The sequence below is a fragment of the Pholcus phalangioides genome, unplaced genomic scaffold (genome assembly GCF_987345545.1).
Source record: "Pholcus phalangioides strain wild (caught in Gottingen) unplaced genomic scaffold, Ppha-v1.0 ptg000172l_1, whole genome shotgun sequence".
In the NCBI taxonomy this organism is placed as follows: domain Eukaryota; kingdom Metazoa; phylum Arthropoda; class Arachnida; order Araneae; family Pholcidae; genus Pholcus; species Pholcus phalangioides.
The window spans coordinates 2,734,212-2,751,496 of NW_028301637.1; the positions used below are offsets into that span (position 1 = coordinate 2,734,212).

General features: G+C 40.0%; 3 protein-coding genes across 4 annotated transcripts in view; 2 read left to right on the top strand and 1 right to left on the bottom strand.

Moving 5' to 3' along the window:
• The window catches only part of Pbp49 (proximal sequence element A Pbp49), a 46,278-nt gene extending 42,950 nt beyond the window's left edge, over positions 1–3,328 (bottom strand). The window contains exon 1 of one of the 2 annotated variants that reach the window (XM_089255795.1): positions 2,986–3,328. In XM_089255795.1, coding sequence (XP_089111921.1) covers positions 2,986–3,188 — 203 coding nt within the window. In that variant the 5' untranslated portion in view covers positions 3,189–3,328. The remainder of the gene's footprint in view (positions 1–2,985) is intronic. The other variant, XM_089255796.1, reaches the window with a different exon arrangement.
• A 5,315-nt stretch (positions 3,329–8,643) lies between these two features.
• LOC149063375 (uncharacterized) lies at positions 8,644–13,015 on the top strand. The gene is made up of 13 exons (XM_089255688.1): positions 8,644–8,712; positions 8,823–8,924; positions 9,009–9,065; positions 9,148–9,356; positions 9,452–9,935; positions 10,034–10,710; positions 10,813–11,160; positions 11,258–11,586; positions 11,690–12,032; positions 12,110–12,232; positions 12,348–12,510; positions 12,592–12,815; positions 12,898–13,015. The coding sequence occupies exons 1-13, from the start codon at positions 8,644–8,646 to the stop codon at positions 13,013–13,015; spliced, it is 3,246 nt and encodes a 1,081-aa protein (XP_089111814.1).
• Positions 13,016–13,140: 125 nt separating this feature from the next.
• LOC149063376 (uncharacterized) lies at positions 13,141–13,896 on the top strand. Its single transcript, XM_089255854.1, has 3 exons — positions 13,141–13,265; positions 13,347–13,450; positions 13,557–13,896. The coding sequence occupies exons 1-3, from the start codon at positions 13,222–13,224 to the stop codon at positions 13,844–13,846; spliced, it is 438 nt and encodes a 145-aa protein (XP_089111980.1). The 5' UTR covers positions 13,141–13,221; the 3' UTR covers positions 13,847–13,896.
• Positions 13,897–17,285: the final 3,389 nt, after the last annotated feature.

Genomic DNA, 17,285 nt, shown 5'->3' on the forward strand with positions numbered 1-17,285 from the left:
AAACAGGGACATGCTATATTATTTTGAATTTTTTCACGTTTGCTGTTTCAAATAACTACACATTTGAAATTTCATATTTAATGCGCTAATAGTTAAACTTCAATATAAAACTTTCTCCTGCATAGCAAATAGAATGAACACTTACTTCAAACAAAAATTAATTTTTTTCTGATACAGTAAAACATCGATATAATGATATACCAAGAAAAAATATTGTTGTAGAGGGATTGTCGTTATATCGAAAGGCAAAATTATCCTTACACAAGATCAAATTAAATCCGTTGTTATATTTTCTACATTGACACTGTTAATAGCATCAGAAAATGCACTTTTATTTATTTATTCGCCGCAAAAAAATCGTGATTAGTTTATTATAAAAATTCACTAAGATATGTTGCCCCTGTAAATAAGTTTACCGCATTGCACTTCCATGTCTTACACAGAAAATACCAATAGCAATAACTTACTTCAGCTTTCTGTGATTTTTTAGAGCGAAATACTGATGTTATCAGATGCCATCAGAAGGAGGAAAACAAGTGACGAAGTTTAAATTAAATTCATAACGATTTTGAGCAAAATATAAAAAAATATCGTTTTTTATAGCGGTCTCAGAAATTCCCAAATATCATTATAGAGGAATTTATCGTAGTAAAGGATATATCATTATATTGAGTAATGTTGTAGCAAGGTTTCACATTATTTAAAATAAAAATTGAGAAATGGCATACCTTTTAAAAACACAGTGACAATAAGATCAACAACCAAAAACGTTTGTGAAAGATTCTACAGATCTGTAACACTTACAAATTTTTTTTGGCTTTTAGCGCCTCTACGAACTTCGTTTTTGTGTTCAAATTCAATACGCATTTCTTGTTGCTGGTGGCCATTTCTACACTGAATGAAAATCTCTGCAGTAGCCAAAACACGGTATCGCTAAATTGTGAACAATAATTCAGTCTTCCTCACGTGTTACTCTCCCGAAATTATCAAACTTTTTCCCAAGAGAAATGGGAGTGTTTTCTAACAAAAGTCACCAATGCCATCATAAATGAAATGTTAAACAAGCTTTTTCTAAATTTTGAACAGCAAATCTGCTTCCACTCAAGCCCGACCCCCAGAACCAGTTCAGATAGATAATAAGCATTCATTGTTTTTCCAAACGATTCTTTTTCCAAGAAGTGAAAGAAGTCGCCTAACGAAAAGGAGGATCAGAACAACCTCCCATCCAAAGGACAAACCATGCAGTTGGCCAAAAAAATTTTCCATTTTAGCAGGTTTTGTATCAACAAATAGACTAAATATGCCTTCCGCTCCAGTGGTTAGACATTTTCCGTCTTAACAAGGTTTCCTATTATTTAAAAAAGCAGAGATTATTTATGAGACTATATATTTGTTCTGTTTAAGACAGGTTTCCGTCTCATACAATGTCCATCTTAGACAGGTTTCACTGAATTTTACCACTGAAAAAGAAATGTCATACAAATAAAAGGAAAACATGGGATTTTTTTTTTTAGGGACTGCATAGGGTGTGACCCACACTTTCAGAATTTTTTTAGTAAATTTTTATAAATACAGTAAAATCTCCTCTAACAGCAACCTCCAAACAATGATAACCTCTGAATCAGGACCACATTTTTTTCATTGGAACCGAACGTGTCCCAAACATTACAGGTAACCTCAGAACAACGGCCACTTTGGACAGTCAGAAAAAAAATATGTATGCCAAATTGGTGATTTTTTTTAATGATAATTTGCCAAGGCCATCGTAATGATGCTGGGTTGCCGTTATGGAACTTTCTTTTTCAGGATTCCAGGTGGCACTCTAGTTGCATTTTCTTTTTTGTCTTTATTTTTTTTCTACATTGTTCACTGTCCCTTTTCTTCTAAATGATGTCACCTTAAAGCCGCAGCGTTTTGAATGATTTGAAAAACCGTTGGGAGATAATGTAGTGTGTGGGTTGGATGGATTAATTAATTATTAGATATCTCTCAGGTTGTACCTCTTTAATATTTTCCAATAGTTATTCCCTTTTCTGCATACAGGATGCCCCTGTATCCTTTTTATTTATTTTTCTTATTTTATTTAAAAAGAATCTGGATATCGGGAAAGAGAGTCCCCAGTTTTGAATGGGCTTTTATTGTAGTTTTCCATGCTGGCGAATTTTTTCCGTGCGCCCTTAGTGTCTAACGGGCTTGGCGACTTTTGGCCATGTCGTCTGACATTTTTGGCGCCGAAAAAAAATCGCCAAAACATCGCCAAGGTGGACTGCATATCAAAGCTGTTCTCTTAAAGGAGAGTTTAAAATTTTTATTCGCGCTCTCTCTGGTAGATCTCACCAGATCTGCCTAATTCCCTTCTAGTTGTGACCCGATCTAGGTAAAACTGCATACCAAATATTTAGAATTAAACTTTTTAGTGTTGTAGGGAGCTCAGAAATCCCAGGGCCACCACTGACCATATATAAAAGTGACCACAAGGTTTATTACAAGGGTACTCAACCTTCAGTATATAACAACCACTTAACTGGTTTAAAAACGTCGCAGGCGTTTGAGTGATGGGAAACTGCACCGCTGATCACTAGAACGATTTGTAAATGTGCCAACAAGTAACTTGTTATCAGGAACTGTACTGAAGGCTGCACGAGTGATGGGGGAAAGTGCTTTGGGCAGCCCAAATGATCTATGACTGCACCACATGTCATTCAAGTGGTCTGTAACTATGCCGCAGGCCATTTAAGGGATCTATAAATGTGCCGGAGGCTGCTCGAGTGATCTGGAGCTGTGCTGCTGGTTACTCGAGCAATCTGTAAATACCCCGTGAGTAACTTAGTGATCTGTAAATGTGCCGCTCATTTAATTCTTACAGAATTAGATTTGAGGGTCACATTTGGCCCACAGGCATAGATTGAGTAGCTTATTATTTGAATGGAAAGGTACATAAATACCTTCTATTACTACATTCAATTATCATGTACGTTTACTCACTCAGTCAAAGTCTCGAGCTCTTCGAATTCTTCCTCGGTGCAACCAGTGACGTCCATGAAAATGCGACGGGGGTCGGGTTCTTCATCGGGAAGGATACCGACTGGAAGGCCCCTAGTGATTTCCAACCACTCCTTTAGGAACTCGCTCGAATACTTCGCCGCAGATATCCAGGGCCGCGACTCCGGCTCGTGAAGATTCTCCATCTCGAAATACTTTCAGCTTTCCAATTCTACGTGAGAAATTCGTAGGAAACGACGCTTGCAGTTACGATGGAGGCATGTCCAGTTACACTTTATCGAAACTTAAATATGGCTTTCTTTTTGACTTGACGCGACTTCTTGTTAATCTGAAGACAAGTTTGCCTTTGCATCGGCTAGCATTGCAGCACTGGTACTTCTGCTTTTTAAAATTGAGTATGAAGGAGCATTAGCTCCTATAGAAACAACACCACACTAAATATATAACAAAATATTTCTAGTGTAGTGTTGCTAGAAACATCCCCTTCAGCTTTTTCGATACTGGTTTTCCTCTAAAGCCGGGTTTTCCAAGGAGCAGGTTTCCTGTGCCGCGCGCAACGGCGAAGTATTCGAGCGAGTTCCTAAAGGAGTGGTTGGACATCACTAGGAGCCTTCCAGTCGGTATCCTTCCCGATGAAGAACCCGACCCCCGTCACATTTTCATGGACGTCACTGGTTGCACCGAGGAAGAATTCGAAGAGCTCGAGACTCTGACTGAGTGAGTAAACGTACATGATAATTGAATGTATAAGTAGTAATAGAAGGTATTTATGTACCATCCCATTAAAATAATAAACCACTCGATCTATGCCTGTGGGCCAAATGTGACCCTCAAATCTAATTCTGTAAGAATTAAATGAGCGGCACATTTACAGATCACTAAGTTACTCACGGGGTATTTACAGATCGCTCGAGTAACCAGCAGCACAGCTCCAGATCACTCGAGCAGCCTCCGGCACATTTATAGATCACTTAAATGGCCTGCGGCATAGTTACAGACCACTTGAATGACATGTGGTGCAGTCATAGATCATCTGGGCTGCCCAAGAGCTGCCCAAAGCACTTTCCCACATCACTCGTGCAGCTTTCAGTACAGTTCCGGATAACAAGTTACTCGTTGGCACATTTACAAATCGTTTTAGTGATGAGCGCGACACGCCGTCCACTCACCAATAAGAAAAGCAGCATGACTGTTTTCCTACAGAGCGCAATACGCCTCACGACAGCGCTTTACGTCGGGCGTGATTGGCCGACTGCTTCTGGAGGAGTCATGCGCCGCGCGTTTTGCCGATATTCTCTTCAACTCTTGTGTTTTCTTTCCTTTCCCTTCAAACCGGAGCATGCAGACGACAGAGTAGCTGATGTCAAGGCCATATACTATAACATAGCCGTCTTGATATGATGCGCCACGCTAGGAAAACACAAACGCGTAGGGTAATCATACAACACGTTTCTGCCGGCGCGAAATGGTGGAATTCGGTTCACTCTGCGCAAAAAACATATTCCTAGGAAAATCCGGCTTTAGACAGAGTTGTCAGGTCCTTCACAAATTTCCAGCCAAAATTATCGTCAAAAGAGCCCAAAATATTTGAACTTAATATGGTCAGCTTTGTACTAATGCTAGTTGGATTTCACGATAGTTTAGCCGCCATCTATTCAGTAATTTTAGAACTTCAATTTATGAATCAAAAACGCAGGAGAAAGGACTTATGCTGCTACCTATTATTCAAAAAGCGAACCAAAAACAAACTGTTACCATTTTCACCCCGTAGATCAGGGGTTTTCCAACGTGAAAGCTCGCGCGGAACCCTTGATGGTAACGAGGCTATTCCGCGGAACCCTTAACAAATTTTGAATATTTCTTCAATATACAGGGTGCCCTAAAAGTCCGTATTCACTCTGCGATACAAGAATCCTCACTTGCAGTAGATAAGTGTCAAAAAAATACATATATTTTTGAGTTACACATAGGGTGACCATATGATCCATATTTTACGGGGCAGAATTATTTTTTCATAATATTCGGTTACAGTCAAACCTCGTTAGTGCGTCACCCGGTTAACACGTCACTCCGCTTATCTGGTCACTTTTTGGAAGTCCCAATTGTCCTTGGGCAGGAATTGGCACAGCTATGACTTACTCCGTTTAACGAGTCACTCCGCTTACTAAGTCATATTTTTGCTCTCCCAAGAGTGACTCATTAACGAGGTTTGACTGTATTTCATCGTTTCAATAAAAATGTAAATTTTGTCAAGCCTGCTGGAAAAAAAACTCACTTTGAAATTTATAAATCGTAAATTCGTTATTTTAACATGAATTTTTGATCAATGAAAAAATGCCCGTTTTTTTTTTTTTTTTTCATATGGTCATCCTAGTTATACACATGCTTCAGGATAACAAAAAAACATCCAATCTTTCAGCTCATTAATCTTTTTGTTCTCCTCCACATTCATTTTCTGAGCAATAGAACTGAATGGACCGTTACTTAGGGGCCGTTCAAGTATTACGTACGAAAAATTTTAGCCATTATTGACCCCTTCCTCCCTTGTCAGCAAAATTTCATCATCACTGCTGCCTACCTCCTAACGCGTAATGGTGGGATCAGAAACGTACGCGGGAGGGGGCATAGGGGGCTCGTGCGCCTCCCCCAGACGAAAAAAAAAATTTTTTTTTGTGATGCAAACAATATTTAAAAAAAAATAATTAAAATTTCGAAAGAAAATATCTTTATATGTTATTATAATCAATTTCTGTTAATTTCAATGCTATTTAAAGAGTAAGAACTCAAAATTTCTCTTTAAAAAATTCATTGCGACCCACTCTTTAAGCCATACATGGTAAACCCTTGACCCACTGACCAAATGTAGACCTGAAGGTTATCTGATGTGGCTTGCCCCCTTCCCCTCAATCCTAATTTTATAAAAATGAACTTAGTGGCACATTTTTACGAATCGCTTAAATGACCCGTGGCACAAGTCCAGTGGCCCGCGGAACATTTCTAGACCACCGAAGTAGGCCTCAAAGATCACTTTCATATTCAAAGATCACCCAAGTAACCCGAGACACAGTTATAGAACACTTACACGATCCGTGGCACATTTAGAGATCCCTTGAGTGACATGTGGCACAATTTAAGAGCACTTAAGCGGTCGCCCAGTGCGGTTCTACATCACTCAAGTTACCCGCCGAACATTCCCAGATTACTTAAGTGATCCGTGGCACAGTTCCAGAGCACCTAAGTGGATCGGAAACATTTTCAGAGCACTTGAAGGATCCGTGAAACATTTAGAGACCATTAAAGTGGCTCTGTAGGGGACTTATCAATAGGTAGAATGTTAGTTCAGGTGCCCAATAACTATCGAAAGGTTTTTTCCGTTTTTGGCGCACCGAGTAAGATGCCATTAAGAATATTTCATATCTTCATAAAGGGTGGTTGATGACGTAAGCATCATCCAAACCCCCCCCCCCCCATCGATGCTGACTTGAATGGCCCCTTATACAGTTCACAGCCGATTCCGAACGACTTTTTTATATTTCTCACCGAGAGGGGTTTGATCACCAAACGTTTGGTGTGCAGACCTTCTTCAATAGCAATGTGCTGTTTGATCATCATGGCGCTGTTTTCGCAATAGTTCCTTGTATCAGAAAAGGCACTGTAAAGGACAAAAGAGGGTATTGAACACATGACATCTCTGAGCATTTTGTGGCACAGTTATCGACCTGGAGTACCATATTTCACTGCTATGTAATCAGTATTCCACAAATACCCACGGTTTTTTAATCGTCAAGATAAGTTGTCAAAACTGATACACAGTATCACTGATTTCTCGTTTAGTGCATTTACATTAAAATTCACGAAATGCAAGAAGCTGTCAAAAGAACAAGAAAATAGTAAAAAAAAAAAAAATTATCGATGAAATCAAGGCCGGAACTTGGGGGGGGGGGGGGCGGGGGAGCAACTGCCCCCGATTAACAAACTTTAGGGAGCGGCAAATATCAAGGAAGAACAAAAATACTGTTATAAAATCATCAGAATTTAAGTGGCGAGGGTGGAAAAATCATGTTTGTCCCTTCTCATAAAAATCGTAGTTATGACCCGGCTGGATGAAATTGTCGTTAACGATAAATAATATTGATAACAAAATACAGAACGAGAGGAAAATATTACTAGTCACTGTACTTGGTCATGGGTTTAGTGTGAATTTTGGCATACACCGTTCTCATCCGAAATGTCGAACGAGTGGTCAAAAGAAGAGAAATAATGAATTCCCCCCTCTCCCTCCAGTCCAGTGTGCCAAACCAGCACCAGCTATAGTGAATGTGAACAAATACTATTTATTCTTAAGCTTCTACAGAGTAACACAAAACGAGCTGAGGTTCTAAACAAATAAGAACACAACGAAACCACAGCCAAATTGCTGAATCACTTCCCTTGTGATGAAAGAGAGCATAAACCGATATCGTGGCCCCGGAGGAGCGAAAAATTCCAACTTGAGCAAAGACACGAAAGTGAAAGGACGGTCAGTTTTTAGCAATTGACCATGTAGATTTTGTTTTCCTGGAGCGTGCTAGATGTTTGCTTGTCATGTGATGCTACATGACCAACACTGATTGGACATTGAGAGAGATTATGTGTTATTACCAGGGGTGAGAATATTGACCTTTTCGGTGAACTCACCCACATACAATGATGGTCACTCGTGGTAAATTCCCTTTACACTTTTCTCTTTCAACATTAAACAAAAGAATAATTCGAAGAAAAAAAAACGCAGGTCAATGCCATTGCCTTTCTCAAGACCTTCTTCCGAGAAAATGATCATTTCTATACATTGAATAGATGTATTGTGGATTACACACAACAATGTATCACTATAATATTTTTTCATTGCATATTATCATCTCAAAAGCCCTAAACTTTGATGATCGAATAATTGACTGATTTTTGACAGAGGTACGGTATCAGAGCCCTCAACCACATGTTTGGTCAGCCAGGGCAAACACGCATTAAAGAGGCCCCACCCTTTTAATGTTGAGGGAGAAGTTAAAGAGTGAAATTTTCGCCTCCCTGCGGTCCGGCGCCCGGGTCACCAGAACTCCTAAGTTCCTCCCTAGTTACAGCCTGGCTCAGAATAGTTAAAAAAAACCCTTTATAAGCACTATATAAAACACTAAACAGGCAATCAGCAATGTCGACAGCTAGCTGCGACGTACATAACCATTACATGTACAAGATATAGCATGTACTAGCGGGACACGAACAAGAATTTTTATGACATTCCCATTACAATGATGTAAATGTGATAACCACAAGAGTAGTGTACGCGGCGCTTTACTGAGATTTCCGCCGATTTCCGCCGCTAGATGGCGCCACCGGAAACGTTCTCGATTTTTCGCGCGTTTTTGACCGACTTCCTTTTTTAGCCGGATCTCGCACCTCTCGAACCAGACTACCTGTCGACCCTGTTTATGTCACGTCCCGGATGCCAATCCGTTAAACTTTCCGGCGTTATATTGACCAAGGGATGTTTTCCCGTTCTCACGGGGTTCTTTCCGATAATTACTATAGCTTATCTACAGAGATGCTATATATGCCCCCGACAGCAAGGAAGGACCATCATTCTTAGTTTCAAGCTCGATCGAGATGGATTCCGCTGCAATCTTTGACGAAAACCCATTACCTAGTGATATTGACTGGGATCTAGAGGAAGAGGTATGTTATTCGATACACTTGTCTTTCTCGCTTTATTTTTCATGTCTTTTTTTATGCCAATGTGTATCCAATGTATTTTATTTTTTGAGCGAGTTTTTTATTTTTTCTAGAATGCGTTAATCTTCGGATCGGATTTCCATATTGATGATGTGGAGTGGATTATGGCCGAGAACCCTTTCTCTCAAGAAATCAATTGGACCCAGGTCGAAAAGGTTGGTTCAATTTTGTTTTAAAATTATTTACTATCTCTTTTTATTTGTCTCCTTCGATTATTTAATATTGTTTCTTTCCCACAGGATGCCATAGAACAGATAGGTGGTGGTGATGATCCGGGCGAGGGAACTTCGAATTCCGTAAGCATTATTTAATTTATTAATTATGTTTTTACTTTTTTTTTTTTCAATATGCTCATTCTATTTTTTTTTTCTTTTATAGACCCCACGTTCATACGTGTTGCAGGAACAGTCCCGCAAGCTGAACAAGAAGTTCAATGCGGAACAGATCACGTACTCTGCCCGTATACGAACTGAAACTCTGGTGGATCCTTCAACCCGCCTGATAGCTGCCATGGCTTTCTTGAGGTCAATGTTGAGGCAGTTGATAGACGAGACGACCAATGGGCTGCACCCCGAAGACCGCATTCGGTAAATATTTACCATATATAAAAATTACACATATAGCTAACTAGACATATGAGCAACTATTTTTGGTTTGAATAAATTTTTTCTTCTTTTTTCAGGATTGTCATGACATCCGATAATTTCGACAGGCCTATCTCTACATCTCTTGTTCCCGTGGCCTCACTCACCATCGAATCACTCCTGGCTGTGATAATGAAGGTTCTACAGAGCAAGAACGCCATACCCCTGGACGACCCATCTCTCAGGTTTGATGTCATTACGATCCGACTACCACGAGGCGGTGGCAGATGCAAAATCGTCAACATATCGACTGACCGTCTGACGAAAAAATCAGTTACACGTATACCCGAGGACGGACTGTGTTGCAGTCGTGCCATAGTTGTTGGACACGCCATCCTAGACAAGCATCCAAAGCTCTCGATGGTAAAAGATGGGCGGATAAATCTGCAAAAAGATATGGCTTTGGCATTACATCGAGTGACTGGAGTTCCTGCTGGACCCTGTGGCTTCGATGCTATCACCAAGTTTGCCGAGGTTCTAGACGTCCAAATATTCGTCAAGTCTTCGGAAGAATTTTATCGGGTAATTTATATTATTCACCAATATTATTTTTAGTCAGGAAGAATTTCTTTTTTTATTTTTGTTTAATCACTTGATATTTAGTATTCTAACTTTTTCAGGTGGTGTTCAAGACACCCAGGAAAGACAAAAAAATATTTTTGTTGTTTCATAATGGACACTATGACCTCATCACGTCTCCCAAGGGATTCCACGGCACCAGTTTCTACTGTCCGGACTGTGACAAGGGCTACGACCATGTCCAGTACCATAAATGCGCAGTCCGATGCAACACCTGCTTTGACGATACATGTACGGTTGGGACATCTCAAACCTGCAAGGACTGTCACAGGAGATGTAGATCCGCTGACTGCTTTGCAAGACACAAGAGTCTTGGAGGCAAGAACACCACGTACTGCCAGCAATTCTACGAGTGTCCGACATGCAAGAAATTTCTCGTAACGAAAGAGCGACCTCGAGACAAACACGTCTGCGGGGAAAAGTATTGCAGCAACTGCAAAAATTTTCATCAAGATGAACATCATCTCTGCTCCCTCAAGAAGAAGAAGGTGAAGACCCCTTCCGACAAGCTCGTTTTCTTCGATTTCGAGACGGATCAATCTTCAGGCGAGCACGTGATCAACTTTGCAGTTGCTCAGTACTCGGACGGAACTGAATTCGTCTTTCGAGGGTATAATGTCCTCAACGAATTCTGCGCCTGGCTCTTCCGCAAAGAACATAAGGGGTACACCGCCATCGCACACAACATGAAGGGGTTCGATGGCCAGTTCCTGCTCAAGTAAGTTTGTTTTTTCTTGAAAAAAAATAGTATGTTACTGTTTTATTATGCATGCATTTTGTGATAAATTTTATAACACATGTGTTATTTTTTTCTTTACAGATATCTCCTAGAGCAAGGGATAAAGCCTTATGTGGTGCCGTGTGGATCCAAAATAATGGCTTTGCGGCTGGACCCCATCAACATCCGGGTTATCGACAGCCTTAACTTTCTCCCGATGGCTCTGTCCAAACTGCCGAAAACATTCGGTATAGAAGAGTTGAAAAAGGGTTTTTTTCCTCATCTCTTCAACCGACCTGAAAACCAAGACTACAATGGACCCCTCCCTTCCAAGAACTTCTTTAATCCGGAAGCTTTCATCGTCGAAACGAAGGCGAAATTCGACAAGTGGTACGAGCAGAGGAAAAACGAAAGTTTCGTCTTCCAAGACGAAATATACGAATACTGCAAGTAAGTTGTTTTCTCCTCCATATTCATTATTGTTTTATTCGTTCCGATTATTTTTTCCATTGTTTTAACATTTCTACACTATGTTCTTAATTTTTAGGTCAGACGTCGATATTCTTCGTCGATGCTGCTTGCAGTTTCGTAAGGAGTTCTTGGGATTAACAGGCGTCGACCCCTTTCAGTACCTCACCATAGCCTCGGCCTGTATGGCGACCTACAGGTCGAAATACATCGACGATGGTGTCATTGGTATGGTGCCTGCCAACGGTTACGTCAACAACACCAATAGCAGTCGCCTAAGTATTGAATGGCTGTCATACCTAGGACTGAACATTCAACATTCCAGAAACGGGACGGGAGAAAAAAGAGTGCTTGGTCTCAGTGTCGACGGTTTTTGTGAGGAAACAAACACCGTGTTTCTGTTTCACGGTAAGCGTCATCGATTATTATTATTTTTGAATTAATTTTATTACTTTGTTTGCTTTACTACGTGTTTCATTTTATTTATATATGTTTTGTTTCTTTTTTTCAGGATGTTATTGGCACGGGTGTCCACAGTGCTTTGAAAAAGACATGGTGAACCCCAGCACCCAGACATGCATGTGGGAGCTCCACAGGAAGACACTAGAGCAAGAACAAAAGATCCGTCAAGGCGGCTTCAATCTTGAAGTCATGTGGGAACATGATTTCAATGCTCTGAAGAAAACTGACGCTGCCCTGAAAAGTTTTCTGGTGGACTTTCACTATGTCGATAGGCTCAATCCACGGGATGCTTTCTATGGTGGACGAACTAATGCCACTAAACTTTTCTATCAAGGCACCGCAAAATACATCGACTTTACGTCTTTGTACCCGTGGGTCAATAAATACTGCAAGTGAGTGCTTTAAAATCTATATAGCTTAACAAATATGGCTACCTTTACTTTTTTTTACATTTTTTATTTCATTGCAGATATCCGGTTGGACATCCCCAAGTAATTACCGAGAACTTTGGAGACCTGGGGTCGTATTTTGGCATCATTAAATGCAAAGTTCTGCCACCAAGAGCATTATATCTGCCCGTTCTCCCTTACAGGTATTATTCTAATTTTTTTTTTATAACGTGATCTTCACGTATTCCCAATCTAACATAATTTTTTCATAAAATTTTTTATTATTATTTTTATCATCATATATTTCATTTTTTATAGATCCGGTGGAAAATTGACCTTTCCCCTGTGTCGTTCGTGTGTGGAAACACGTTTAAAAGAATGCCAACACAACGACGAGGAAAGATGTATCACGGGCACTTGGGTTACTGAAGAGCTCAAGAAGGCTATCGAGAAAGGATATATCGTGAAGAAGATATACGAGGTATTTTTTTTTCTAACCCATAATTATTTTTGATGTTTTCTGCGATTATTTTTGTTTTCTAATTATGATTGTTTTCTCTAGGTTTATCATTTCGATCAATCTCGAGAGGGTCTTTTTGCCCCCTACATCAACGCCTTCCTCAAGATCAAGCAAGAGTCCTCTGGATGGCCGTCAAACTGTGTAACGAATGTTGACAAAGACGCGTACGTGAAGCAGTATGACCAAATTGAAGGCATAAAATTGGAGCCGGGAAATATCCAAGTCAATCCAGGTCGGCGTCAAGTGGCGAAACTTTGTCTGAATAGGTAATTATAATTTTTAACGATTGAAAATTTTTGAAAACCATGCTTTTTTTATGATGAAATAATCATTTCTTTTTTTTTTCAGCTTCTGGGGTCGCTGGGGCATGCAAGAGAACAAGACGCAACTGTCGTACGTCACTAAAACATCCGATTTTCACAAGATGATGAACGATCCTTCTATTGAGGTACTTTTTTATTTTTAATTATTATTACTTTTTAAGATATTTGGTTTCATCAAACTAAAAAACAATTTATTTTTTTTCAGGTCAAGGATTTGTATCTCCCCAGTGATAACGTTGCAGCTATTGAATGGCACTACAAAACAGATTTCCTACCCCAGACCGACCGGACCAACGTTTTTCTGGCTGCCTTCACGACAACGTGGGCCCGTTTGAAGTTGTATTCCGAGATGGAAAAACTAGGCGATGCGTTGCTCTATTTTGACACCGACTCGTAAGTTCGCAGAAAATTTTTTTTGTTTCATTTAATTTTTCAATGTCTTATCACTTGACTTATTGGTTTTTTAAATTTCAGAATCATCTATGCTAGCAATGGGACCAACGATCCACCATTGGGTGATTTCTTGGGCCAATTCACAGATGAGCTCGACGGTCATCACATCACGGAGTTTGTGTCAGGTATTTTTCTCAATCTGGTTATCAAACTTTAATTCATCCTTTAATTTCACAGGTTGAGACGTTTCTCATTATATATATTTGTTTTTGAAAAAATGCTTATTTTCAGGTGGAGCCAAGAATTATGCCTATAGGAGGTCAGATGGCAGGACTTTCTGTAAGATTCGAGGCTTCACACTCAACTTCAAAAACTCGCTAGAGCTCAACTACGACACGATGAAGGCCCTGGTCCAGTCCATGGATTTTGCAACGAAGATCGCTATCGTCGATACCCACAAGATAGTGAGGGAGGCTAAGAGAAGGCGGATACTGACCAGACGAGAGGAGAAAAAATACGGTCTTGTATACGACAAGAGGGTTCTTCTGCCCGATTTCACGACGCTGCCTTATGGGTATTAATTTTTTTTCACGTCAGAACATGTTTCTTACCGCAAAGTCCCTTATGTAAATACGCCTGTTTCACGAATAAATTATTTATTTATGTTATAGATTTGTTTCTCTCGTGAGTGTTTTTTGGTATTTAATGTTATGCAAACAGAATTAACTGTCATTTGCGATGGAGGAGCTAAAGCTTAAACATCCTTTTGGATGTATAGTGTCTGGACCGACTTCTTCGGGAAAAACTCGGTTTGTTTCGAGACTCATAGCCGAAAAAATGATTGATCCATTTCCTACGGAAATTGTCTGGTTCTATGGTATTTATCAATCGTTTTATGAACAGATTTCAGGTGTCACATTCGTAGAAGGTTTACCTACAGATTACGAATCTTACATAGGTTCGCGAACGTTATTTGTTATCGATGACCTGATGTCGGAGCTAGGCAACGACAAGCGATTAACTAATTTGTTTATTCGCGGAAGCCATCACAGAAACCTTTCCGTGATATTCATCGTTCAAAATTTCTTTCATAAAGGCAGTCAGATGCGAGAAATATCTTTGAATGCGCATTATCTCGTATTGTTCAAAAATCCGCGAGATAGAAGCCAAGTTCAACATTTAGCTAGGCAGATGTATCCGGGTAGACAGACATTTTTTCAAGAGGTTTTTAACGATGCCTGTAAACCCGCTTATGGATACCTATTGATAGACTTGAAACCGAACACGGAAGAACAATTACGTCTGAGAACCGGTTTTTTCCAAAATGATACATATTACGCTTACCAACCCAGATAAATTCATTTCGTGTCAAGCAGTCGAAGAGGTCACATCATGGAAGGGGGTCTTGTCATAGACTTTGAAGGTTTCCAATGTACTTCGAGAGGATTTATAGTTAAAGAACTGGCCTACTTTTCGTTAGATGGCAGTAGTTACGGGACTTATACTTTTCAACCACCTTATGATTGGTTCGAACTGAGTGGTAAAGAAAGGGCGTCTGCTACGTGGGTGATGTCTAATCTACACCACATTTCATGGGAGAGCGGCAACATGCCTTATGAAAAATGTTCAGAAATTCTCTCATTGTTGTCGGATTCGTATTCTGAAATTTATTGCAAAGGACTTGAAAAATGCAAATTCATTGGGCAGATGACGGGGAAGATCTGCCACGATCTCATTGGCTATCCTACATCCCCCTCTTTACCAAATCCCAAAGTCCGCTGTTTCAAACACGGCTTTAATTTTCCCCATTGCGCACTGATCAAGGCCGTCAAATACGGTATGTATATACGAGAAAGAGGTTTCGACTGTCAGTGACGATCAAGATGTCGAGGTATGCACAACGAAATTTAGAGACTCTTAAAGAGCTCACCTGTTGTAGAGGCAAGAAGCGTACTGATCTGATAAAGAAAAGTAGCAACAGTGTCATACGGGGTCTATGTGAAGTGTGTCTTAACGTCTTAAAAGGCAACGTTCCCGTCACGAAATCTCAGAAAGCGAAACTCAGTCGTCATAAGAGGAGTCTGAGAAATTTGTCCAAGAAGAATCTCCCACTATATAAAAAACGGCGTATTTTAGTCCAGAGAGGTGACGGTTTTCTCAGTCTACTTTTACCATCCGCAATATCCGTTATCTCCTCCCTCATAAATGGAGCACGCTAAAAAATACGTCATCGTTCCGGCAGATAGACATTTGAACGCTATTGAACAACAGCTAAGCAAGTTAGATGGTGATATCAACATTGTCCTCAAGAGAAAAAGTCTGAAAGACGATGAAAAAGCGAAACAGTATTTGCAGGTATTGCAAAGGTACCTAGCGCTCACAGAAAATGCGAATACTGAAATTTTAGGGGAAAAGAAAGAAGATGATATAAGACCCGATTTCGAGAACATGATCATACGAAAAGCCGCTCCGAGTCACAAGAAAAGAGCTAGAGAACTGGTTGACACCATGAAAGTGAACAACAGACAGCTGTTTTGGAATGAGGACGGCGAACTTGTTCAAGATGGCGTTGTGGTCCCGGGAACCAATATCGTGGAACTCATAAGACATAATCTGAGAAAGAAGAAATTTGGAAAAGTACCTAGAGGAAACGAAGCATTTAAAAATTCCGTTGAACAAATAATGTCTCCTCAATGGTTATGCCTGTAACTTTTTTTAGAAGCAATAAAGAATGTGAAAATTTAAAAACCTGTGTTCTTTTTTCTAGTATATATTCTTACACGATATAATTATACTCTCATTTGCTAATGAACAGAGCTAAGAAACAGGTGTGTTTTAGCGATAACGTATCAATATTCGTAGTTGGAGGGGAGGATAGAAGAGGGTTTTGGGTCGAGGATGCGATAAGGTTTAGGAAGAGAATATCCGATTTTGAAAAAATATGGACAAATATACAAGTCCCTCCGAACCGGCCAGTTTTGGCGGAATCAACGCGTTTCACAGGCGTCTTAGAGAAACCGGAAAAAACGTAACTTTGAAAGATGTCAAAGAATTATTGCAGGGTAACGAAGCATATACATTGCACAAACCATCCAGAAAGAATTTTAAGAGAAATCGGGTGATAGTGGGTGGTATAAACGAACAATTTCAAGCCGATTTGGTAGACATGCAGGCCCTGAAGAAGGAAAACAAAGGTATCAAATACATACTTACCTGCATCGATGTTTTATCAAAGTTCGCTTGGGCCATACCGTTGAAAGATAAAACTGGAAAAGAAGTTACCGAAGCGTTCAGAAAAATTTTCAGAGGCCGCGTATGCAAGTATTTGCAGACTGATAAAGGTACAGAGTTCAAAAATAAAACTCTACAAACTTATCTAAAATCGATGAATGTCATGCATTTTTCAACAGAAAGCGAGAAAAAAGCCTCAGTTGTCGAGAGGTTCAACAGAACTCTTAAACAAAAAATGTTCAAATATTTCACACATAAAAATACGCACAAATACATAGACGTGTTAAGCGAACTAATGCATAGTTACAACAACACATGGCACCGCAGTATAAAGACTAAACCCGTTCTTGTTACCGAAGAGAATCAATCGGTCGTTTGGAATGAACTGTATAAGGATATCTTAAAACCCGTGAAGACAAAGTTCAAGTTTGACATCGGAGATACGGTCCGCATAAGTCGCGCAAAAATGGTTTTCGAGAAAGGATATGAACATAACTGGACTCGTGAAATTTTCACTATTAAAGAGAGACTCGAGCGCTTTCCTCCTGTGTACAGGATAGCCGACTCTGGTGGCGAGAATGTCCATGGTACTTTTTACGAATCTGAATTGCAGAAAGTGAAGCGGAGCGAGTATTACCAAGTAGAAAAAATTCTAAAGAGACGCAAGGTAAGAGGTAGAATGGAGTATTACGTAAAATTTAAAGGCTACGACAGCAAGTTCAACGTATGGGTGAGTCATCTCAAGCGCATATAAGTGACAGTGTTCACACAATTATCGGTCATTCAACA

Excerpts from the sequence above, each read along its gene's own strand:
- LOC149063375 (XM_089255688.1), top strand. The coding sequence starts at position 8,644 with ATGGATTCCGCTGCAATCTTTGACGAAAACCCATTACCTAGTGATATT. Across the intron at positions 12,033-12,109 it reads TGGGTCAATAAATACTGCAA|ATATCCGGTTGGACATCCCC; the intron begins GTGAGTGCTTTA and ends ATTTCATTGCAG. Across the intron at positions 12,233-12,347 it reads CTGCCCGTTCTCCCTTACAG|ATCCGGTGGAAAATTGACCT; the intron begins GTATTATTCTAA and ends CATTTTTTATAG.
- LOC149063376 (XM_089255854.1), top strand. The coding sequence starts at position 13,222 with ATGGAAAAACTAGGCGATGCGTTGCTCTATTTTGACACCGACTC. Across the intron at positions 13,266-13,346 it reads CTCTATTTTGACACCGACTC|AATCATCTATGCTAGCAATG; the intron begins GTAAGTTCGCAG and ends TTTAAATTTCAG. Across the intron at positions 13,451-13,556 it reads CATCACGGAGTTTGTGTCAG|GTGGAGCCAAGAATTATGCC; the intron begins GTATTTTTCTCA and ends GCTTATTTTCAG.